Raw genomic sequence first — 25678 nt, 5'->3', positions numbered from 1 at the left:
TAACTTTTGGGCCGAAGCCATCTCCACCGCTTGTCACTCCTCCAACCGGCTCTATCTCCGCAAGGGCTTGAACAAGACTCCATATGAAATACTCACCGGGAACAAGCCTAATATCTCATACTTCAAGGTGTTCGGGTGTAAGTGTTTCTACAAAATCAAAGGAGTTCGTTTATCTAAATTCGCTCCTAAAGCTTTGGAGGGTATATTTGTTGGTTACGGTGCCGAATCTCACACTTATAGAATCTTTGATGTGTCCTCCGGGATTATCATTGAATCTTGTAGTGTGAAGTTCGAAGAAAATGATGGCTCCCAAGTGGGGCAAGTTGATGTTTGTGCAGGTGATGAAATACCTCAAGATGCCATAGTAAGAATGGGTGTGGGATTTTTCCGCCCCATTGAGGGACACGGTGTGGCGTCTCGGGAAGAACTATGCTCTACCACGGTGGAGCCCTCATCTTCTCAACATCAACAAACCTTACCTAGTGAAGCAAATGATGCACCAACCCAAGAACAAGAACAAGACTCTCCCTCTTATGTGCAAGATCAAGGACAAGATCAAGGTCAAGATCAACCTATCACTCACAATACCTCCAATGAGGAACCAATCAACTCTTGCCCTTCTCCGAACATTGTTCAAGATCAAGCACATGAGATTGAGCAACCCCAAGCAATTGAGGAAGCTCAAGTTCAAGGTCAAGACGGGGACCCAAATGATCAAGTTGATCAAGTGACACCTCCAAGGCCTAGAAAGACCAAGGAGGAGATCGAGGCCCGTCGTCTAGCAAGAAGAGATAGGAACCTCGAGCTACGTGGACACACTCATGACAAGGTTCTTGGTGATGTTAGGGCAAAGGTTTCCACAAGAAGGCAATTGGCGAACTTTAGCCATCATCATGCTTATATCTCCTTAGTGGAACCCAAGAAAGTATTTGAAGCCCTTGAAGATTCGGATTGGTTGGAAGCTATGCATGAAGAACTCAACAACTTCAAGCTCAACAAAGTGTGGACTCTAGTAAAGAAGCCTAAGGAGTGCCGCAATGTTATAGGCACTAAATGGATTTTCAAGAACAAGCAAGATGAGTTTGGAAATGTTGTGAGGAACAAGGCAAGATTGGTGGCTCAAGGGTTCTCTCAAGTGGAGGGTATTGACTTTGGAGAAACCTATGCTCCCGTGGCTCGCCTTGAGTCCATCCGTATCCTTCTTGCTTATGCCTCGCATCATAACTTTAGATTACAACAAATGGATGTGAAAAGTGCTTTTCTTAATGGTCCTTTGCATGAAGAGGTTTATGTTAAGCAACCCCCGGAGTTCGAGGATCTCAACTTTCCTAACCATGTCTACAAGCTTGATAAAGCACTTTATGGTCTCAAACAAGCTCCTAGAGCTTGGTACGAGCACCTTAAGGAATTGTTGGTAGACCGTGGGTTTGATGTTGGGCTAATCGACCCCACTCTTTTTACTAAGAGGGTCAATGGGGAGCTTTTCGTTTGCCAATTATATGTTGATGATATTATATTTGGATCTACTAACAAAGCTTTCAATGATGAATTCTCAAAGCTTATGACCGATAGGTTTGAGATGTCTATGATGGGAGAGATGAAGTTCTTCCTTGGTTTTGAGATCAAGCAATTGAGGGAAGGAACCTTCATCAACCAAGCAAAATATCTCCAAGACATGCTCAAGAGGTTCAAGATGACCGAGATGAAGGGTGTGGCCACTCCTATGGTTACCAAATGTCATCTTGCACTAGATCCCAATGGTAAAGAGGTGGATCAAAAGGTATATCGCTCCATGATTGGATCCTTGCTTTACCTTTGTGCATCTAGACCGGACATAGTGTTGAGTGTTGGTGTGTGTGCAAGGTATCAAGCTTCTCCTAAAGAGAGCCACATGATGGCTCTCAAAAGAATCTTTCGATATTTGGTTGATACCCCAAGATATGGTATTTGGTACCCCAAAGGCTCAAGTTTTATTCTCAATGGTTATACCGATGCGGATTGGGCGGGTGACAAGGATGATAGGAAATCAACTTCCGGGGCTTGCCAATTCCTTGGTAGGTCCTTGGTGTGTTGGTCTTCTAAGAAGCAAAATTGTATATCTCTCTCCACCGCCGAAGCCGAATATGTTGCCGCCGCAAGTGGATGCACTCAATTGTTATGGATGAGGCAAACTTTAAAGGAATACGGTGTCATTTGTGACAAAGTGCCTCTATTATGTGACAATGAAAGTGCCATCAAGATTGCCTATAATCCGGTGCAACATTCAAGAACGAAGCATATTGAGATCCGGAATCATTTCATTAGGGATCATGTTGCCCGGGGTGATATTGAGCTTATCTATGTTCCTACCAAAGATCAACTTGCCGATATATTCACGAAGCCTCTTGATGAAGCAAGGTTCTCTTATTTGAGGAATGAGCTAAATATCATTGATTCAAGGAGTATAGCTTGACCATCTTGCAAACACACTTTCGTCTCAAAACTTTATTTGGTTTAGATGTGGGCATGGAAATAGGGGGAGTGCGGTTTAAATTATTGAGCTATCCCTCCCCCCATAATGCCAACATTAAGAAATCATTCTCTTTATAGTGGCCTAGGCCACCACACTCTTCTTTGTGAAGAGTTGGAGTTATTTGGATCTTATTGCATCTTATTTGACAACTCCATGTTCTTATGGGAAATCACTCAAGTTTGGCCTTATTTGCTCATATCTTGCAAACTTGAGTGATCATGTACCATTAACAGTTTGAACCCTCTAAACCTAAGCCTAATCTCTCCAATAAGCCACTTCCATCTTGCTCATTTGTCATGTTTGGTAAAAACTTGGAGTTTGAGGTTTCTCGGTCGGATGATCTAGGTTGCCCCATCTTATTGGTAAATATGCATCTCATATGTGACGCGATAGTTCATTACATCACATATGGTTTCGCAAATATCCAACTAAAGATAGGCTGGATTTACGGAATTCTGAAATCTTCCAGAACACCGGATAATCCGCCCCCGAGCACCCGGAATATCCGGCCGGGCCGGATTATCCGCCCCCACTTTGGGCCGGATTATCCGGCCTGGGCGTTTGCGGGAAGACTAAGGAGGCCGCGGGGTGAACGGTTGGCACACCAATCAGTTCCCCCACGCGCCCCCTTCTTCCTCCTCAAGCCGCCGGAGCTCCTCCTCCTCGCCGGAGCCACTCCGTCCGCCCCCTCTCGGAGTTCTTGGGTGGATCGGGTGGATCTCCTCCCTAGCTACCTTCTCCTCCAAGCGGTTTCCACAATGGATGTGGGTATGATTCACAATCTCTATTCCTAGATGTTGTGTTTTATATGTGCTATTTTCTTGGTGGAATTGGTGTCTAGTTGTTCCAAATCGTGTGTAGTGTACTCCTCTTGCATGCTATGAGGCCGATCTAGTCTTAGACATGTTTTTGATTGGAAATCTGCACATCTCGAAGGGCCGGATTATCCGCCCCCCGTGCCGGCCGGATTATCCGGCCAGGCCGGATTATCCGCCCCCAGGGACCCCGGATTATCCGGCCTGGAGCTTCATCGCCGCTGCAGTTTGCCTCAATCTATCATGTCTAGATTTATACCGACTTATTTGCATGCTTCTCGAGTGTATTACTGTATCTTACATGACTTATGAGCATTACCTTTCCTTTGCTACCCGCCTTTGCTTCTCACGGGTGGTGCTTCTCGGGGTGGTCGGAGACGCTCGAGGCATGATCGATCAAGTGACGAGTTTGCAACCAATGCACCTCGCAAGTCCGTCTCCTCAAGGCGGAAGAACAAGGAAGCGAGGGAGAACTACAAGACCATGGACCCAGTCTCCTATTCCGCCCTTCGCATGAACAAGCTGGTATGAAGATGTCCCAAGGGATGAAGAGATTGAGGGCAGGAAATTCCGGTGCATTGAGCGAGGAATTCATCTACAAGGACATATATGAGCCCATGACGAAGGCTGAGACCCATGCAAGCTATTGATGTGGACATTCGGCTGAAAACGATCACTTTGAAGATGCCATCTGGGTAGGCTGGAAGGTTGGGTTTGCATGATATCATGAAGATTCAATGTGACTATAGCCCAGATTTGGTGAAGCAATTCTTTGCCACTTTGGCGATCAAGAAAGATGAGGAACACACTATGGAATGGATGGCTGGCTCCTCTCACCTGCAGAGTGCCACTCTTCGCCGGTTGCTTGGTTTTCTTGGAGTTCTGTTGAAGGGGGTCGTCGTCTTCATGGACCACAACCGATAGATAAGAATGCTCTTGCACAGCTCTATACCTCGGCGAGGAAGATTGGATATACTAAGGGGCTGCTTACCATTTACAATCAGCTGCTTCGGTTCTTTCGGTCTACCATTTGCTCAAGTGGTGGTAACAATGATGCTATCCGAGGAGTCCTTGTGAACCTTATGCACCTCAGCTATAAGTGTGCTCGTGATGGAAATGAGGATCGGAACTTCACTCTTGATATCATGGATTTTATCTTCCATGAGATCCATGATGCCATGGTCTCCCGGACCTCCATACCCTATGCTCCCTACATCCAGCTTCTCATCAACAACTCTGTGGCTGTGGTTGGTGAAGATTTGAGTGGGTACCCGTTGGTGAAGCACCATGTCAAGAAGGCCTACAAGGTTAAGCCAGTCTCTTCAGCTGTTCCTGCTCCTGACTCCTTCATGGGTGCTGCTCGTTCTAGTGGCTTTGCTCCTGCTCGTCATCAAGATGTCCCCGCTATAAGGAAGCAAGTGACCCGGCTTAGTTGGTTCCAGCGCTATGTCCTTTGCATGAATGTTGAGATCCATAAGGAGAACTATGCTTGCTAGCCGAGAGCGTCTTGAGATTAAGCATACTCGGGCGGTTATTCTTCACAAGCTTAGTGGTGAACAAGGACCCCCGCCTCGGCCTCCGGCTCATCGGGGTTACGGTGGTTGGCACTCGGCACGGGTTCCATGGAGTGATATTGATGATTGCCTTCAAAGGTCCAACACCTCTCGCCGCTCTCCGGATGCACCGACACCGATGAGGAAGAAGAAGAAGAGGAAGTGCCATACGAGTCCGATGATGATGATGCCTCCGAGTGATTCTCATGGGACGTGTAGCATCGCGCTTGTCCCCTTTTTGGCGTCTCGATGCCAAAGGGGAGAAGTGTTCTATTAGGATTCTCCGGGATTTGCATGGTTTGGGCACAAGCATATGCGTTTATCATTCTTATGTTGCTTGTGTTCCCCTTTTAGTTGAACTATTTGGTTTGTTTGTGTGCCGTTCAAAACTATGTGCTATGTGGTGTGAGACATTGTTATGGTTTTCGGATTTCTATTTGTTGAGATCAAGGATATTACATTGTGTGTGATGCTATATCTCCGCATTATATATCTACACATGGGTATGATTTCTTGCTTCCTATCTCAACTTCATATGTGTCAATGTCTTTTGTTAGAGCTCATGTTGGATATCTCTTATGTTGAGGCACCATACTCCTATGTGTTGTGTATTTGTATTCAAATGCAAATTACTTATATGCACACATGTAGGGGGAGTGCCTCTATGTCTTGCCATCATGCTTGTCTCTATTTGTGATTCCTTGGCAAATCCAGTATATTGTCATCAAACACCAAAAAGGGGAGATTGAAAGAACATCTCTTGCATTTTGTTTTGTGTGTTTGATGTCAATATATGTGATACACTAATGTTTGATTAAGTGGTACAGGGATTACATAGTTTCATATTTGCGTGTGTTGGATTTGGTCGGTCTGTCAAAAGATAACGGGAAAAGTTTGGCCAGGCCGGATAATCCGGGCCGGATATTCTTGAAATATCCGGCCCCCTGTTTTTGGCTAAGTCTTCGAGGAAAAGCAGCTCAGTAGGGGGGCCGGACATTAGGCCGGATAATGTCCCGGTATTGTACCAGGGCCGGATTATCCGGGCCGGATATTTTGGAAATATCCGGCCCCCCCTCGATTTTGGCTAAGGACTGGAAGAAAAGCTTCTCTGGCATGGGGCCGGACTTTTGGCCGGATAATGTCACGGTTTTGCCCCGAAGGCCGGATTATCCGTGGGGGGCGGATTATCCGGCCCTACTTACACCGGATTATCCGGCCCCCCGGAAGCAACAACGGCTCAATTTCGAGAGGGGGTATAAATACCCCCCTTCTTCTACCTTGGTAGCTTGCTCAATCATTACACAAGAAATCTGTCAAGCCACCTCCATTAGAGCCACCTCAAGAAAGTCAAGATTTGCAAGATCTCCTTCCTCCCCCAACCAAATCTCTTGATCTTTGGGGATTCGAAGGAGAAGACACCGATCTACATCCTCACCGAAGCGTTCTTCATTTCCCCCTCTCTTGTTTGAGGGATCTCATGCTAGTGTTCCTATTTGGTTCCCTAGTTGATTTGTTGTTGATGTGTTGTTGTTGATTGTTGTATTGTTACAGATTTGGGAGCCTCCAATTTGGTTGTGGATGTGTGCCCCAAGAACTTTGTAAAGGCCCGGTTTCCGCCTCGAGGAAATCCCTTAGTGGAAGTGGGCTAGGCCTTCGTGGCGTTGCTCACGGGAGATCCGAGTGAAGCCTTCGTGGCTGTTGGTTTGGCTTGCGTAGCAACCACACTCCTCCAAACGTAGACGTACCTTCTTGCAAAGGAAGGGAACTACGGGAATCATCTCCGTGTCATCGCGTGCTACACTCTCGGTTACCTCTATCCCACTCTATCTCCTATTGCGTAGCTATACCTTGCTTAGTTGATATCCTTGTCATATAGGTAAATTCACATAGTTGCATATCTAGAGAATTTACCTTTCGTGTCAAGCCTAATTTGAAAAAGAACTAAAAATTGGTTAGCACCTATTCACCCCCCCCCTCTAGGTGCGGCATACGATCCTTTCAACAATCCACTTGATAATGATGCTTGTGGGTAATACCTGTTTTTTGACGTGGCTTCTTAGGATTCACGTATGGATCTTCCATTTGTAACTTGGAAAGGGAATGTTTGTCACAAAATGAATATGCTTCACCTAGGACAGATTCCCACCCATTCATCCGTAGCTCAGTTAAGGTGTTTTTGGTTGAAGTAACACAACCAATGGCATTTACAATGTCCTGATCCTTCCGTTGTAGAGCTAATGATAATGTGTTTGTAATTATCAGTATGGTGGACATAAGCTGCAAGTAGAAGACGAAATCAAATGACTGGAAATAAACAAGAAGACCACATGCTTGCCTTCTGTTTGTGTCATCTCTGTCTTCTTCTTCCACATATTCTAGCACTTTGACAACTGTAGGGAACAAATCAATCAAACTCTTTAGAGTCTTATAGTGTGAACTCCACCTAGTGTCCCCGGGTCTTTGAAGAGCTAGCTCTTGATTTAATCCCGTCCCTCTTTTAAGTAGCCCACAACCTAAAGCTTCAATCACTTGTTCTCTATATTTTTCACGGACCATGTCCTTTCTCTTTGCAGATCCACAAACCACATTCAACAAGACAGAGATCATGTCAAAAAATTGCCCAATCCATGTGTGGTTCCGTACAACAGCCACAATAACTAATTGAAGTTGGTGCGCAAAATAATGAACGTAATACGCTGTGTTATTTTCTCTCATGATTAAAGACTGCAGCCCATTGAACTCACCTCGCATATTGCTCGCACCATCGTATCCTTGACCTCTGACTTGCTTGAAACTTAACTTATATTCCGCAAATAAAGCATCAATGGCAGACTTAAGGTATTTAGAAGTTATCTCCTTCACATGTACAAGGCCAACTAATCTCTCTTTGATTTTTCCACATTTACCAACATACCGTAAGACCACTGCCATTTGTTCTTTACCGGCCACATCCCTAGACTCATCAACCAGCAAGCAAAATACATCATGTCCAATTTCTTCAAGAATAGAATGCAGTATCTCCTTTGCAAAACATTCAGCTATGGCCTTCTGAATCTTTGGAGAAGTCAATTGATTATTACCTGGAGCATTAGGGCCGACAACCTTGGCTACTGCTGGATTTTGCTCAGCCGTGTAACCATGAAACTCCTTAAAATTTCCTTTATTGAAAGACTCCTCCGACTCATCGTGGCCTCGGAAAGGCAATCCTTGCTTCAGTAACACTCTAACAACATCAATGGAAGCATTTAGTCGTGTATAATAAGCATTTTTCATAGCATTACTTTGGTTATTCAAAGCAACATAAATGTGTTGTTCTTGTTTCAGCAAAGCTTCACAATCTCTTGCTGCTTGGTTGTGAACACTGTTGATATCTCCTACATGCTCCTTCAATCTATATTTCTTGTTCCAACTTGACCAACCATCTTTAACAAATGCTACATACCCAGCTTCTTTCTTCTTCCGCGGTCTAAATAAGAAGCAACAAAAACAATATGCTTTATGTGTAGACTCGCTGTATTCGAGCCAACTCCCAAACTCATCAAACCATTCTGAAACAAACCTCCTGTCTTTACCACAAATTTCTGTAGCCTGAAAATCACAAGTACGAGGTTGACAAGGCCCATTAGCCAAATACTTTCTTCTTACTAAATCCTTCAGATTAGGAGGATACTCATCTATGCATCTTCTTTTGCCTGGATCAAATTCAACTTCTTCTTCCCAATTGATTTCTGCACGAGCCTGAGATGAATTTCCTATACCCCGAGAAGAGATTTGTACATGTGGCGACAAAGGAACTGGGGCATCATTGTTCCTGTGACGGGCCAGCCATTTCATCTTGTACTGAAGTCTTCCTTTTCTTCACAAACTTTGCCATAAATTGAGCTTCTCCTGTAGCATGTCAATTTTTATACGAGAATTAATTTGGATAATCTAAATTTGTACAAATAAAGATATGCAATCATAACTGATTTGCTGGTTCAGAAAAAGATCGTAGACATGAGACATCAAACAGCAGGCTACTGTTGGTTTGCTTACTTGACATTGTATCTGACTGCTTGGTGCTTGGGCGTCCGGCCGTAGATGAGCAATTGAAATTTGAAAATCAATATGTATCTCTCACAAACGGTGCGATCTTTTCATAGCATGAATAATTATTCCGAAATAATCCAATTCCCAACTTAGTTTCAAACCCCCTGAACCCTAGGCCACAATATAAGAAGCGACTTTAGGATTCAATAGAGGCTGCGTATTGAGGGACTGCTACTGCTACAGCGTACCTGTTTTCTTTCGGCTGAATCGATGACTTGATGCAATCTGGTGATCGGCGATGGCGGCAAACTGACGGACGGAAGTGCGACGCAGGTTCTCTGCTAGTAGATGAAGAGGTGCGGTCGTATGTTTTGGCCTTTTGGGGATGGATGGATCGATAGCTGCAACTGGCCTAGTTCGCTCGCTTGCCGGCTGGACGTATTTGGGCCGCCACTCCTCGTTTCTGGGCTGGGTAGCTACGATGCTGCTTCTTCCGGTGTCCCTCTACAAAATTTGGGGGTGTCACGCTCTGTAGTATTATACAGGTACAAGGCAAAGTGAAATTTTACCCGGTGTCCTGTGCTACCGGAAAGGACAACGTGCGTCCGCCCCTGGGCGCCCCGCAAGCTGTATGAAGAATTGTCAGTGCCCTTCCTGGCGATGGATGATTCGGTACTAATCTTAGTGTTGTTATCTGTAGGCTTACTGGGAGAAGAGCTCCGAGCCCAAAATTCAAGCGGTGATCTACGCAGTGACTTTGTGTCAGAGACACAGTATCCCGCAGCACACAACCAGCAGCCATGGATAGAGACGTAGCAGCCTGAACAATTTTGCGGCCTCATATTTTCATTGGGCACACAAGTTTCACGGATGGTGTAAGAGAATCTAGTTCAATGATAACCATGATGATTGTTAGTACAATGTAAATTGTTTGGCTACACCATCTTGAGATTTTCGGTGTCATACTTCAATCATCGGCCGATCGGTATAAATATAGCTCTTTAAGTGATAACATCATACTGACAAGCAAATTCAGCCTCATACTTGGACAGACCGATGGACAATCTAAGAGGATCTCCAGTCGCGTCCCCCAAAGGGATTTGGGGCGCGCCGGATAAAAAAAGCGTTCCAGCCGCGTCCCTCAAAGCCCATTTTTGTCCGGCGCGGCCCGATACGGTGTCCGGCGCCCCGAGCCCGTCCCCGTCCCACAAGGGACGCTCTGGGGACGCCGGACACAACGAAAAGCGAGGCGGGCTCCCACATGTCGGCGACTATTTGCATAAACCGTTGGTTCGCGCCTCTTTTCTCGTCGCTCCTTCCTTTCCGCGCCTCCCACCCCACCGCCGCCGCTGGATTTCCCGGCCGTTTGGGCGTCTGATCTCTGCTGAGAGTCGGTACCGTTGTCGCGGCTGGGGCTCCCACCGGTCGTGCCGCCGCCGCCGCGTCGCCAGCGCGTCCCAGAACGCGCCGTAAAATCCGCCCCACCTCCGCGCACAGAAGGTGCTCGACGACTTGCCAGGTAGGCGCGATTGGCCGCTGTTTGTTGCGTCGCCTGCCTCGGCGCAATTTTAACCATTGATTTTGCTTTAGCCATGGACATCGACGATGAGATGATTGCCCTGCTGCTGGAGGACGAGCAAGCGTTCGACGACGACCTACGGGAGCATTTGCTGATCATCGCGTCCCTCCAGGACATGCTTGACGCTGAGGCGGAGAAGAGGAAGAGGCCGCGCCGCGGGGATCAAGGCCGGGAAGAAGGAAGTCGAAGCCCCGGCGAGAGGATGGAGGGGCATGCCATGCTGCACAACGACTACTTCGCCGACGGGGCAACACATGCCGACAATTTTCGGCGCCGGTACAGGATGAGCAAGGGCCTGTTCATGAATATCCTCCACGGAGTTCGAGAGTTCGACCCCTACTTCAAGCTCAAGGTCGACGCTGTAGGCGTTCTCGGGTTCTCGTCCATTCAGAAGTGCACCGCCGTCATGAGGATGCTTGCATACGAAGCACCTGCCGATACACAGGACGACTACCTTCGCATGAGTGAGTCTACTGCCATTGAGTGCATGTACAAGTTTTGCCGAGCTGTGGTGGGAAAGTTTGACAAATACTACTTGAGAGGGCCAGGCGAGGAAGAGACTGCAAGGATCATGGCACAAAATGCTGCCGAGAGGATTTTCCGGAATGCTTGGAAGCATCGATTGCATGCACTTGGGCATGGAAGAACTGCCCGTTTGCTTGGCAAGGTATATACAAAGGGCGTCATGGATATTGCGAGTGTGGTGCTTGAAGCTGTGGCAGATTATGACCTGTGGATTTGGCATTCTTTCTTTGGCATGGCGGGATCACACAATGACATCAACGTGTTGCAGCGGTCTCCGGTGTTCAGCAGACTAGTGGAAGGGCATGCTCCACCATGCAACTATGAGATCAATGGCCACAAATATACCAAAGGCTATTATCTAGCCGAGAATCCATCAGGTCTGAAGAATTCTCACTTTGCTACACGATAGGAGGCTTGCAGGAAGGATGTCGAGCGGGCATTTGGTGTGCTTCAAGCACAATTTGCCATTGTCCGGTACCCTGCTCTAAGTTGGTCTCACGATCAAATGTGGGAGGTGATGCAGGCTTGTGTGATCATGCACAACATGATCATCGAGGATGACCGCAAGAATCATGTTAGGTCACATATTGGTCCCTATGAGTGTCAAGGCCCTCTCGCGGAGGTTGATCATGAGTTGCATGCAGATTTTGCTGATTTTCTCGCCATGCACGCAGAGATCCGTGACAGCAATGTGCATGAGCAACTTCAAGCTGATCTCGTTGAGCATTTGTGGATGATCAAAGGAAATACCGTGGCACCTTGATGTAGCATCTAGCCCTATTTATTATATTTGATTACTTGTTTTATTGTTTGTTGTAATTTAATTTGAAAACAATCCTCGCAAACATTTTTATTCATATGCTACATTTGATATAAATGGTTTATGTGTTAAAAAATTTATTTTAAATGTTTGGGGGACGCGGCTGGGGAGCGACGTCCCCCAAACGCGGCACGAACAAAACACGTCCCCCAAACGCTCAATCCGGCGCGGTTTGGGGGACGCTTTGGGGGACGCGGCTGGAGATGCTCTAAGTGAACCAAGTATATTTCTAACTGTGAGTACAATGGACATGGTTCACTCACTACTTCCTTAGGATTTTTTTTCCTCTTATTGCAATGCAGGCCTCATATCAAATCTGCATCCAAGAATTTATGAGATGATCGAACATTTAGCAAGTACTTAGCGCAACCACTTCGGGAAGAGCGCAACACTTGGTAAATGCTAATCATCCTGCATAACGTGCATTGCTAAAATAATCGGCATATGAGACATGTATGTACTACTTTCCTCGGTAGATCAAAAATGTTTATTGACAAAACCCTATCCCCTCCATGCATCTACAGTAATTCAAGTTTGTAACTAATATCCAACTGATCTGAACAAAATCCGCCTTGCATGCTAGCAAAAACAAAGAAATCGAACAAATGTGTAGTCGTAATCGTCAAACCCGTTACCAGATTATCCTAAATCATGAAAACCCGTAACTAAACCACCCTACCCAATCACTAACCCTAACAGATCTAGTCTCCATGTCACTCAAATCTGCAGTAGTAGACGTGTCCCAGCAGATCCGCAAAAAAAGAGCGTCATAGGAGATGGTGCAGAAGCTTACTACCATTAGAGACGACCACATCGAGGGCGAGGTTGCCATGCAGGTCATGATTTCCATGTAGGTTTTTTTTGCACCAACGGTCGGTGTCACCTTCTTCTCCGTGTCCGCTCCTGCTCTTTCTTGTTGCGGCGATGCGGCGGATTCATCTGCGCTAGTGCAACCGGCTGACGTTTGATGTGGCAGATGGGATGAGCGTGGAATGGGAGAGTGGGATAAAGGAGCGTTGGTCGTGAGGAGATTTATGGTGCTTGTTCCCGAAGGGACACCGCGTCTTGCCACCTTCCCCACGTGTGCAACCTAGCGGTGACAATAGGCCAGGCTCCAAAGGAACTGCCGATTCGGCAGTTCCTCCGGAGCTAGGACCAACGCTGCATTAAAACCCTTTCTCCGCAACAACGTGGAGGAGGCCGGGACACCAAATGGCCCATTTTAGTATCCACGGATGTGAGCCAGAGTGACCCTAGGCTACCAAACGCGTCCTTAGACCCACATCACCGAGGAACCAGGTTAAAAAGCAACATCTCTAGTACAACTTCGTTCGTCTGCACAGTGTAGCACCTTTAATAATGGGCCTTCACATGCCAGCCCAAACCCAGCAATCCTCGGTTTCATTTGGGCGCGAGGGAGAGGAGCGCGCCTCTAGCGTTGAAAGCTAAAACAAAGGAGTAGCTGCTCACAGCCTCGCAAACAAAAGAGTAGCTTGTCCCAGCCTCGCAGGCACAACACCAAAATCATTGCCACTATATCACCGCCGGCTCCAAACCCGTTTCCGCCAATCCGCCTCAATGTGTAAGTCTTCAAGTATACACCAGCACCCTCCCTGTTGCTGCCTTCACAGAGCGACGGAGGAACAATCAGGTTTCTTTAACTACTGCATGTTCGTTTCCTTCTCCTTATCTCTCATTCCAACTGATGATCTGGTAGATCTGTTGCATGATGTTTTCTTTTGTTTGTTTGTCCTATGAACCGAGGAAGAAAAGCCACAAAAGTATGGCCAATTTTGACAGTGATTATCGTTGCACAGTTTGTCAAATTCCTCTTATATATTTTTGGGGTTCGGCAACGAAAAGTTCAGAAAGAGCAATGCTTGCTCTTTCGGACTAACCAGTGGTTGTATTTTAACTAGAACATACTAATAAATTGGATATTATGTTTTTTTTTTGAAAATGTGTTGTGTATTTTTTTTGGATATTATGTTAATGCATTTTGGATGCCAAAAGTTCCTAGTCGGTAGAGAATACCTTATCAGAGTTTTGAGCAAGAAAATTAAGTGAGATGGTTTCGGTGAAGAGAAAATCATGAACGAAAAATTTACATATTGGAATTTTTGGCTACAATTACATCAAATATACATGGTCACTTACTGCAGTACTACAAATACGCTAGGAACCATGGATGGCATCCCCTGTTCCTCACAACAGCCAGAATTACAATACACGCTTATGCCACATAAGAAAGGAAATTACTCAAGCAGTCATACATATTTTCTTGGAACTAATTAAGGGAGACCTCCCCTGGTTCTAATCTCACACCATTAAAAAAAGTAAAGGTTGCAATACAATTCGTTCAAGCACATTTATCTTATAGTAGCCTCAGACCTGGTGGGATCGAGTGAGTGCGACAAGTTGCTCTGCAACTTCAGACATTGTTGGCCTTTGATCCACCTCAAGGTCAAGACATTTGATAGCAAGCTCTGTCAAGCTATGAAGAAGGTCCTCAGCTCCCTCTGCGATCTCCATGTCAAATAGCTCGGTTGATTTCTTCCCCTTCTTGTGATTCTCAAGGAACCTATTCACTAAGCTGCTATTGCCAGGACGACTGGCCCTTTTCCTGCTGATGAGCTCTAGAATCACCACTCCAAAACTGTATACATCACTTTTTTCAGTCAACAACCCTGATTGCATGTACACTGGATCCATATAAGTCATGTCACCGATGACTAAAGCAGCATGTTCGTTGTCCCTTGCAATCAACCTTGAGATACCAAAGTCTGAGATTTTGGGCATAAAGTTCTCATCCAGGAGAATATTTGCCGGCTTAACATCACCATGTAGGATGACGGTATTGGCTTGCGAATGCATATAAGCTAGACCGTGTGCTGATGCTGCCGCAATATTGATCCGTGCATCCAAGCCGAGAGGTTTCTTCGCCCCACCATGAAGAATGTCATCCATGCTTCCTTGTGATATGAACTCGTACACTAACATGGGGGTGTCCACTTCTAGGCAGCAACCTATGAGCCTAACGATGTTCTTGTGGATAACTTTAGACTGGATGATGACTTCATTTGCAAATTGGTTAGACTCCATCTGATTGCCACTAATCGGTTTCTTTACCGCGACCCATACACCATCAATAAGGCCCTTGTAAACTTCACCAAATCCACCTTTTCCAATTATATTGCTAGGTTTTAAAATTGGCGTGAGGTCCTCTTTTTTGAAAAGCTTAATGATACTAGCCTTTTCTAATATAGGACCACCATTCCTTCTGTATAACTCATGCCTCATCCGCCTCTCTTTGCGGATGATGATAATGAATGATAGGAATGCCAAGAGAAGAATACCACCTATTACACCTACATGGACAAAGAAACAAGCTTCACTAGTTAATTGATCGAATTCTCATCTGTTAATTTGAGAGGTAAAGATTAGATCATACATGATACTGCAGAGCCTTAAATAGAAGATTATATAATCATAACTAAACATACAATTATTAAACAGTCGCGTTTGAACTTCTAATAAAAAATATACCATTCATCATCCAGCACATCTCGTGTAAGTAACCTACCTACTCATCACCGTATAGCTCTATGTTAAGGAATGGAACAAATAATTACTTTATAGATAATTATCATAAATAAGTTTGTACACCGTATTTTGAGGTGCTGAGGGACTACATCTTTTTGCAATATTCTAATTACATACGTGGTCGTCCAAAATATCTTGCATGGTACTTATGGGTGTTAAGTCAAGTCAACACAATGTAAGCGGATAGTTGAAGTCAACAAAAATGTTCAAAAAACAAAGTCACTGACTGAAAATTCATGTATGGCCCATGTCATCACTGGAGTATTTCACTTGTCCCTTGTCCTAATATAGACTAAGGCACAAGAGACATGCCGGCCATATCACCTATAAAAGCATCAATGTGTCTCATATTTTCAGTGTGGATTGACATGCCGAAAAGGATCACCCTTACAAGAACCATTAATCTTCTACTTCAAAACTAGTTAACCATTCACACGTCATAATCTAATGATGTTTTTGTGATGACAACATATATAAAGAGCTTTATTTATATTGTGCAATCTAAAGATTGAAGAAATAATATATATTTTGGGAAACATAGAATTGGAAAATCGAATGTACTGAAATGAAGTAAGTTCCGTGATGGTACCTATGGAAATCTGCGCAGGCAATGGGAACTTAGGATTGCAGGATTGTGTATATGCGTCTTTGCTGTCATAACCTGTACGACATTCGCATTTGTAATGTCCGTTGATGTTCTCGCATGTACCGTGGCAAGAATAATCTTCTGGACGTGCACATTCGTCTATGTCTATATCATGAAAATGCATAGAAAATATTCATCAGGACATTACAAAAAACCGTAGCTCATATAAATAGTAGACCATCCATTCTAAAGCAATGGCGTCCTAAACTTTAGAAACAAACAGAATAAAATAAGTAATATTATACATCTTATGGGCGTAGGATTAGGAAAACAGGCAAGAAACAGTTACCGGAAACCTAGTGAATAATAAAGATAATAAAATTCATAAATGATCCAAATATTTTCCGTGAGAAATCCAAGACTTGTAAATTTGGGAATACTTAGAAAAAATAGTTATGGTAATATTTTTGTGTTCTTTTGTTTGTGCTCCTACTATAAAATAATTATTATCTTGTTTCGTACATGTGTCTTTCATTTTCATTCATTTATATTTCTAAGACTAAGTCACCTTATCTTACTTGTTTTTTTTTTTGAAACTATTGCTGACAAGGCTGCTAAGTACAAAACCAGTGCAATCTCACCGGTCACAGAGCTTAAATTGGGTAATGTTTTAGAGACTTGTCAGGTTTAAAAGTTTGCATCTAGTTAGAATTCTGGGTGAAAATAAGAACCGTCAAATAAAATGGCCAGTGGTACTTACCGGTGCATCCATTGTCAACGTATGCGTTGCCTTCGTAGCCTTTGGTGCAGTTGCAGGTGTAGCCAGGCCCATTGTTGGAGTTGACGCACTCGCTGTGGACACTCTTGCAGGCGAACCCCGGCCGCGTCGCTGCGTCAGCGCATGTCCATGGCAGGGAGCCGTTGTCGCGGATGGCCCAGTCCAGTGACAGCGGCATGCTGGTCTGGCTCCCGTTCATGGTGAGGTCGGCTTTCTGGAACTTGTAGTAGCCCTTGTCGACGATGAAGGCATAGTCGCAGGGACAGCCGTCCAGCTTCGTTTCGCTGGCGGAGCCCATCACGACTATGTTGTTGGTGAGCCCCATCGGGAGGTCGACGCTGCAGCAGCCGACGCCCCAGCACGCGCCGTCCTGCAGGTTGCTGGGGTCGTTGGCGAAGGCCAGGCATGCCGTGTAGAGCTGGTTGCCAGGCGGGCCGCTCGCGAGCAAGCCGAGGGTGTTGCAGCCAAGGACGACGAGCTCGTTGTGGTCTCTCGAGATGCGGTGCACGCCATCCGGCTTCAAATAGATCACCGCTTCGACGGAAGAGCTGGTGTTGCCGGCGGAGTTGAAGCACTTCCACGCCACCGGCAGCATCACCCGGACCACGGGGTACGGTGACAAGGACAGGTTTAGCACCCGCATGTCCATGTTCTGGCCGGTGCCCAGCAAGAGCGGTACCGAGTCCTTGCCGCAGGAGATCTCAAAGCCGTCGCCGCGGAAGCAGTCCTTGCCGATGCCAAAGGGGTAGGGGATGCTGACGTTGCCGCACCTATCCACACACCCTGGCCTCACGGTGAGGGCCTCCGCCGACATTGCCACCGCGAGCAACGCAGGTAGCAGCAGTGTCATCCACATTGATGAACTTCCCATGGTTCCTGCACTCTTTTATTTGTGGAGGAGCCAACTGATCTGTGTCGATCGAGTTTACTTTATCATCTACGCCCCAGCAGAGTTCGCTTAAATACACGAATGGGAGCTGATGCGTCCTACCTCAGTACTAACTACTACTATCCTTTTTTTCAACACGGAAATTATATCAAAAGACAATCCTCAACGAATGACACCATCCGCGGGACGTTGTTCCGTAGTGCACTACGCGTGAAATAGTCGTTGTTACGCGCTCTTTGCCCTGCGCAAAATCCTGACTCCTCCTGCTGCTGCTAGCCGATAGGGTTGCAGAGCGGGGTCCGCAAATAGGCACCCTGAATCCCGCAAAACGAAAAACAGAGCAAATAGAGGTGGAAATTGAAGAGGATTTAATGAGTAGTGCAAAACGTAATCCCGCATCCCGCCCCACTTGACAGCCTACTAGCCGAGGTTGCCACGGCATGCATATTAGAGCATCTCCAGTCGCGTCCCCCAAAACGTCCTCCAAAGCAATTTGGGGCGCGCCGGACCAAAAAAACGGTTCCAGCCGCGTCCCTCAAAGCCTAATTTTATCTCCCCTTGTGTCGAATCAATAAATTTGGGTTTTACTTCCCTCGAAAACTGTTGCGATCTCCTATACTTGTGGGTTATCAAAGACCCTGGCTAGGGGCGATTTTAGGCGTCGGCGGGCCTCTGAGGAGGACGAATGGAGATGCTCTGCTTCTTTCACTATACACCTGCGCCGTTTTATGACATATCAACGTACTAGCAACTAATTCGTTTTTCGTGCAGAGCTATGAACTCGTGATGAAGGACCACTATAATGTAGATATAACGAATCTCCGGTAGGGCATCGGACGGCGGCCAGTGAGGGTATAGCCCACCGGTGACAAAAAAAATCCGCGCTCTTTTCTGTTTTGCATGTTAATATTTTTCTTTTATAAAAACTAGAGACTAGAGATTTGTTTTTTTAATAATACAATACTTATTTATTGAAATAGAAGTAGTAATAACTAATTAAACCTTGTTTATCGTAAAAAAAACTAATTAAACCTTCGTGTGACCACATGGAACACTCAGATGTCGGTCAAGTCGTAGCATGACGTTTAACACCCATGCGTTCACATGGTAGTACTAATAATCATTAGTGCCAACCTTAGTCGTCTTTCGGAGAACCAATCTCAGGTTGAGTGGTTATGAGGATGTTTGTACCCCAGTCTACTAGAGTTTAAACTTAGATTTGAGATCTGTGTGTCTCATAAAGATGGAATATTCATTCAGTGGGAGGCGATGTTTCCATCGACAGCGAAACGTTTGTGACGACTTCGTCAATTTTAAGATCTGATCAGCCGGCTCAATCTTTTGGAGGTGCTCATAGAGGTAGTATGTGCGTGTATCTGTTCATAGAGGTGAGTGTACACGCGTGTATAGAAGGAGTCCATAATTTGTACTGTGTTTCTCAAAAAAAAATCTATCTTGCTCCACAGAAAATAAGACTTCATCGATGTCAAGTCAATGCCATTCAGGATTTTGAGGGGGAAGAAATTTTAATTTTAATTCAAACATACACTTTGAATTCAAATTGAATTATAAACAAGTAAAACATTTGATTCAAACCACTACTTCTCTCTCGACGCCATAGTTCTCATGGCTTGCATGCATGCTTTATGCTCTTCCCTCTCACATAAACTTGATCAGTGCGGCTTACTTTTTCTCTGTAGACCTGCGCCGTTTCCTGACATATCAACGTACAGTTAATTCAACGTAAAATTAGCAACTAATTCGTTTTTCGTACATGAACAACTGACCTCGTGATGAAAGACCACTAACAACGTAGAATGAATCTTCATCAGGGTATCAGATGGTGGTCAGTGGGGGTATTAGCCCACCGGTGACAAACAATCCGCACTCTTTTCTGTTTTGCATGTTAATATTTTTTTTTTATAAAAACTGGATCAAACTCAATGATTTGATTTTGAAAAAATAATATAAAACTTATTCGTAATAACTAAATAAACCTCCCTGTAGCCACAAGAAACACAGGATGTCGGTCAAGTCGTAGCATGACGTTTAGTGCCCATGCGTTCACAACTCACAAGGTAGTACTAATAATCATAATTAAGGACGTCTGATCGATGCTAGTCTTCTAGACCACTTATCGTTTAGAAAAACATCAGTAGTACACACAATGATACAACTTGTCAGGTCAAGCATTATTTTCTAACTTGGGACAAACAAAACATCCATCTTTCTCCACGGAAATAAGACTTCATCGATGTTCAAGTCAATAAGAACAGACATTCCTAGCCGTTGTAGTAGCACAAAGGTTTTTTTTCTCGATCACATTTTTTTACTGGGGACACCGGGAAATTCGGTTACCGCGCAATCTCGAAAATTTCGGAAATCTTTCGTACGAGTTTATTGAATTAAATTTAAATTCAAAAAAATTATAGCATGAAACAAATAAATGTCTACCGTATATTTGGCACAACTGCTAATGTAAAGAAGTGGTAAGACCTTTATGTCTATCACGAACTGTAGTTCAAATTCAAATCCAGCTGAATCTTTTTGGCCGGTATCACCATTTCTCAGGGGGTAATGGAATTTTCGGTTTTCGGTGAGTTTCTGATATTCCGGCCAAGAAAAAAAATCCCTGAGTAGCACAAGTTGTTGGTTCAAAATCTCAACTGTTTCTAATTAGTCTAGTACGGTACACTGAGCACAGAATGGACATTTTAAGGCCTTATCGCACACACGAAATTCCTTCTCCGTTCACTTACACCCAAAAATATCGCCCATCTACCAGCGTCTTAGGCAGACTCCTCCGCTGGGACATGGCTCTCATGACACAGTTGTTGTCGGAAGTGCTACAAGTGAGGGTATCTCCTGCAGCATGACGCAGTTTAAACACAATTTGTGTCCATTTTCATTAGATATGGGCATGAAAATTGGTAACATGTTCAAAAATGTCTGCTCCTTTTCCAGCGACAGCGACACATTTTTTGACCGCAAAAGTTTTGACATGCATTAATTAGAAAGGTGAGAAAAAGATACCTTTTGTGTGACCATTATTGGATAGCATGTAGGTTTACCCTGCATTAAAAAATGAGAAAGAGGGGCCAATCAAGCTAAAACGGATACATGGATGCATCCGGGCAGATATATTTTTAAAGGAAATTTGATCTTCGAACGCATCTGCATATAGGTCACTATGCGCCGCTTAGGTGCCTTTTCGCCCGCGCAAGGCAAACGAAAGCTATTGATCCATATAGGTCTAGCCGCCCTGAGGAGACGAGAGATGGAGTGTCGAATCTGCCAAGCCTATCTTGCCCAGGTCAAGCCCAAGAAGTCGTGAGCGACCATATAGACGCCTTCCTCTCTCCTGTGAGGAACCAACGAACGAACATTGGTAAGGAATGAGCCCATTATGACGGGTTGGATTGTCTCCCTCCTCGCCGCTTGGGGCCTCCATCGTCCACAACATCTACAAGCCCAACATGGTCAGATCAGTTAGCCTCGAACCCTGTCTCGCACGCAACCTGCTAGACGCAATGCCTGCATGGCCGCATGCTTACCAATCATGTTTGTTCGTTTGATCGTTTGGACCATTCCACCGGTGACTCAAAGTGTATGCCGTCTATGCCATGACATGCTCTGGTCAGCTGACTTTTCTATGTATACACTGTAGATGCGCTAATGGTCGGAGATAATTACACGAATATAATTAGCCTATGTCCTTAAAACCCGTATCTAATCTGCTAGCCCTATTCGCATGTGTGCGCCCAAGCCTGAAAATCCAGCCCATGTTTATGGGGTAGGCCATTGCGTGGAAGCTGGCCTGGACGTTTACCTAGACCCGGTCAGGCACCTAGCATACGTCTCCATATCGATATGGGTTGATCCTCTGCCGTTGCTGCCCGCCGCCATTAAACCACCACTCATGTAGTCCCCGGGAGAGACTGCATTTTTTTGATAAAGCCTGGGAGACTACATACTGCTGCCCATCGCACAAACCAGGAAATCTAGCTGCTTCAGCGCTCTGTTAATCTTGCTGCCATTAGTCAATGGATTATAAGCACTCAAATCAGAAGGTACCCTTATATGCATACAATGATCGCATCTAGTAGCTATTTCCTTTTAGTAGATCATGCACAACATATAGTCTAACTAGCTACTCCCACATACAAGGCAATGGATTATCAAATTGGTTGACGATCTTGGTATGTGGTCAGCTTATACATAAAAAAAAGTCTTTTGTGAATTTTGAGTTAACATAGAAATTTTATTTATTGAATAACATACATAAAAACCTCATTTTGTGAAGCTCAACATATCTTTTTCCGTACATCGTTAACACAAATATATGATTAATTTATGTCAAATCTCTTGATGCGCGCCAAATTTTTGGTGTGGCCGGCATACCCTTTGAGAAAATTCTAGGTCCGCCACTGGGTGGAGGCCGGCGACGGAGGAGGCTGCAGCAATGGCAAGGAGTTTCTTTAGGCTTGAAAAAAAAAGCGATATGATCGGTTCTATTGCACTTGTTTTGCCTTGTATTGTATCATACTTAGAACTTGGTGTGCTGAAAGCTAGAAGATGCCTGATTGATAGCAAGTTTGATGAAAGCAAAATCTTATTAGTTGTACTCCTTGGAGAGAGAGCCCTGCCTCGCTCTGTTTTCTCACCATGACGAAATAATTGAGACAAGCAAGGTCAGCAGTCAGCACGGTGTGGTGAATAAAGACGATAAATGAGGACATGTTGTTTTAAAATAATAAATTTTTTTTTTTGAAACGGAGGCAAAAGCTTTGCCTCATCCATTAATTAAGAAGAAAGTGCCCAATTTTTAGGAGAAAATCGGGCGAAAACCAACAACACACACTGAGCACCCCGGCCAACCTGGCTACCCACACGAAGCACACACGTCATCAAGAAGAAAGACCTCGTTGAGGATGTCATCGAGCGTCATCGTCGTCACTCCTCCACGAGCCAGCGATTCCGACTTCACCTTAGACGACCGCCACCAAGACCCTCGCCGCGAACGACATCGGAGCCCATGTGAGCCCATGCCAAACAGTCGACCCCCAAGCACGTCGAGGAGGAGGCAGCTCCGACTTCAACCGAGACCTTCATAGGAGAAAGTTGCACGCCTTGCACCGACGCAAGCACCAATCAAGTGGCATCGTTGCCACAAGTCGCCTCTCGCAGCTCCGACTTCACCATCACGGCAGGGGTGACGAAGGACATGTCGCAGCTCCAATCCGCTCACCATTGTCATCGTTGCCACTCAGCCCACGACGCCAACACCAACCATCTTCCGCAGGTCCCTCCGACCTAAGCAGCTCCAAATCGATGCCCTCAAGAGGGAAGACGACACAAGAGCGCCGCCATCGACCGATCACGGCGGATCTAGGGATTTCCCCGGAGCTTTCCCAGACAGAATGGCAAAACATCACCTCGGCGATGCCTTCAAGAAGGAAGCGGGGCCCGAAGCCGTCGCCATCGCCGGCCTCGGCCAGCTGCCGGCCGGCCAGCCACCAAGGACAAGGCATTAGCCCGGAGCTTGTCGCGCCATCCTGCTTCGTGCTTTTGGCCAGACCCGCCTTCAACCCTCATCCCCCATCTCCACCGTGGCCGCCACACCCGCCTCGGCCCCGGGCAGCACCACCGGCCGTCCTCCGCACGCTGCCGGAGAGGGACGAGGGCCGAGCCGGGGACGCAGCACCTCACAACGCGAGGCGGTCCACCGCGCCCCGGACACGCCGCCCGCCGCCGCGCCCGCCCTCCGCTGCATAGCCCGCCGCGCCGCCAAGACGCGGCCCAGATCGGGCCTGGACGGCCCGCACCTCCCGCCGCCACCAGCAGCACCTCGGCCCCGCACAGCCACCACACGCCTCCCGCTGCCAGGAGCGCCGCCGCGCCTGTCGTCCGTCGCCTCGCCCACCTCCCGTCGCCGCGCCCGCCACCAGCCGCCGCGCCCAAGTGAGCTCCTTCTCACCAGGGACCGCGGGAGGGAAGAAGCCGCCCCGCCGCCACCTTCCTTGGGGCGCGCGCGGCTTTGCCGGCCCCCCCTCCGGCGGCGGCGAAGCAGGGGAGAGACGGGGTGGGGGCGAGGTGTGGCGGTGGCTAGGGTTCCCCCCTTGTCGCCAGAGGAGGGCGACGCAGGGGAGGAGATAGTAAATCATTTTTAAAATAATAATCAATTTATTTACTACTGGTAACGACTATCCAAGCAAACCCAATTTTTTTCCTAGCTAGCTACCTGACCGATGAATTAAGTTGCAAAACCTAGTAGTCTTGTGTATACTCATCGGTGCGCCGGTCGTGCATGGAGTGCACACTAGAGCGCGTTTGGTAGCCTGGATCGAATTTTTGCGCTGTAACGTCCGTGAAAAAAAAACATGTGTGTTCTAGATGGGCAACGGGCCAGGTTTGGCTTGTTGTTTGGTCGCCTGGGTCGACCATTTTTGCATCAGGTAGGGAAGCGAGCCTCCATTGTTTGGTTGCCTGCTTCTAGCCAAACTTTTGGTCGCACGAAAACATGAATCAGTTATTTGGTTGCACAAATCACAGTTCCATATCCTTACCATATTTCAATTTGGGTGAGAATACCATGCCATAACATGTTACATACGATCACATACCATCCAGAAGAACAAAATTCTCACGATCACGATGATCAGGAAGATGATGTAATCTTTGACCCGACTCCGACGTACCCCCAGTGCTCCTTGTAGAGCATGCAACCGCCTCTGGTGGTAGATGTGCTAATGGCACTGGCTGATTGATGGCCTCAACTGCCATGGCCTCATGATCTAGGAAGATGTGATTCTCTTGTTGTGCCTGCTCCAATATTTCATACCCTCTATAGTTGTTGTTGGAGTAGCCACTGACTTGGTCTTAACAGATCCTCCATAAGCTGTAGATTCCTAGAACCCGTCCACGAAACACCACATACCACTAGCACATCATTAGAAGAACAAGTAATCGATCACAATCATGAACCAATTCGTAACATAGCAATAGAACTACACAAATGTTGACGGCAACTGATAAACTAAAAGAGGCATGCATGATAATTTCAAAAGTGGATCACAAGTTCATCCTACACTTATATGGTGTCATCCTACCACCACAATAAAAATGGGTGTCATCCTAACACCGCAAGTTCACCATCACCTGAGTGGTTAGTATGTACCACATCATCATAGTTACAAAAGGGGGTCATTAAATGTCTTTCAACCCTAGCTACAACCAAAATATACATCATAAGTTCATCACCTCCATGCATGCATCCCCTAAAGCACCCTCTCAAGGGCACCACTACAGCTTATAGTGGTACTTGGCAAGGTAGTTCCTTAGCCAGAGGACGCGGTGTGGCTAGATCATGCCCACAAAGCTCCAACTATGTGCCTTGTGGTCGACCAAGTGGCTCAGCACCGCCATAAGATCCTCCTTGGCGAAGCCAAGCATGTCCATGATCGCATTGTACAGGTTAGGATGCATGTATGTGGGCTTGTTGTCCCGGATGGCTTGTGCGACGTACTTCATAGCAGCAACCATGTTGGTGAAGGCCACTAGCTTGTCGTCGGAGAAGGCATCTCTCTTTCTCTTGCCGGCGGTCGCCTTGTCAGACGCGTTGATACGTCTCCGACGTATCGATAATTTCTTATGTTCCATGCCACATTATTGATGATATCTACATGTTTTATACACATTATATGTCGTATTTATGCATTTTCCGGCACTAACCTATTAACGAGATGCCGAAGAGCCAGCTTGTCGTTTTCTACTGTTTTTGGTTTCAGAAATCCTACAAAGGAAATATTCTCGGAATTGGACGAAATCAACGCCCGGGGTCCTATTTTTGCACGAAGCTTCCGGAAGACCGAGGGGGAAAGGAAGTGGGGCCACGAGGCGCCGACACAACAGGGCGGCGCGGCCCAGCCCCTGGCCGCGCGGCCCTGGCGTGTGGGGCCCTCGTGTGGCCCCCCGCGTTGCCCTTCCGCC

At 46.2% G+C, this 25678-nt stretch overlaps 1 protein-coding gene across 1 annotated transcript; it reads right to left on the bottom strand.

Annotated features, from left to right (window-relative positions):
- Window positions 1–14218: 14218 nt before the first annotated feature.
- Window positions 14219–17671, bottom strand: LOC124662165 (wall-associated receptor kinase 4-like). The gene is made up of 3 exons (XM_047200041.1): window positions 16783–17671; window positions 16026–16187; window positions 14219–15201 (listed from the first exon to the last, which is right to left on the bottom strand). The coding sequence occupies exons 1-3, from the start codon at window positions 17669–17671 to the stop codon at window positions 14219–14221; spliced, it is 2034 nt and encodes a 677-aa protein (XP_047055997.1).
- Between the last annotated feature and the right edge of the window lie 8007 nt (window positions 17672–25678).

Source organism: Lolium rigidum, chromosome 6 (assembly GCF_022539505.1).
Source record: "Lolium rigidum isolate FL_2022 chromosome 6, APGP_CSIRO_Lrig_0.1, whole genome shotgun sequence".
NCBI lineage: Eukaryota > Viridiplantae > Streptophyta > Magnoliopsida > Poales > Poaceae > Lolium > Lolium rigidum.
This window is presented reverse-complemented; position numbering and strand designations above follow the sequence as displayed.

What these genes read in the sequence shown, in the direction of transcription:
- LOC124662165 (XM_047200041.1), bottom strand. Translation starts at nt 17,671, where the DNA reads ATGGGAAGTTCATCAATGTGGATGACACTGCTGCTACCTGCGTTGCTC. An exon ending in CGTTGACAATGGATGCACCG is followed by an intron (nt 16,188 to 16,782) that starts GTAAGTACCACT and finishes TTCATGATATAG; the next exon opens with ACATAGACGAATGTGCACGT. An exon ending in GCCTGCGCAGATTTCCATAG is followed by an intron (nt 15,202 to 16,025) that starts GTACCATCACGG and finishes TTGTCCATGTAG; the next exon opens with GTGTAATAGGTGGTATTCTT.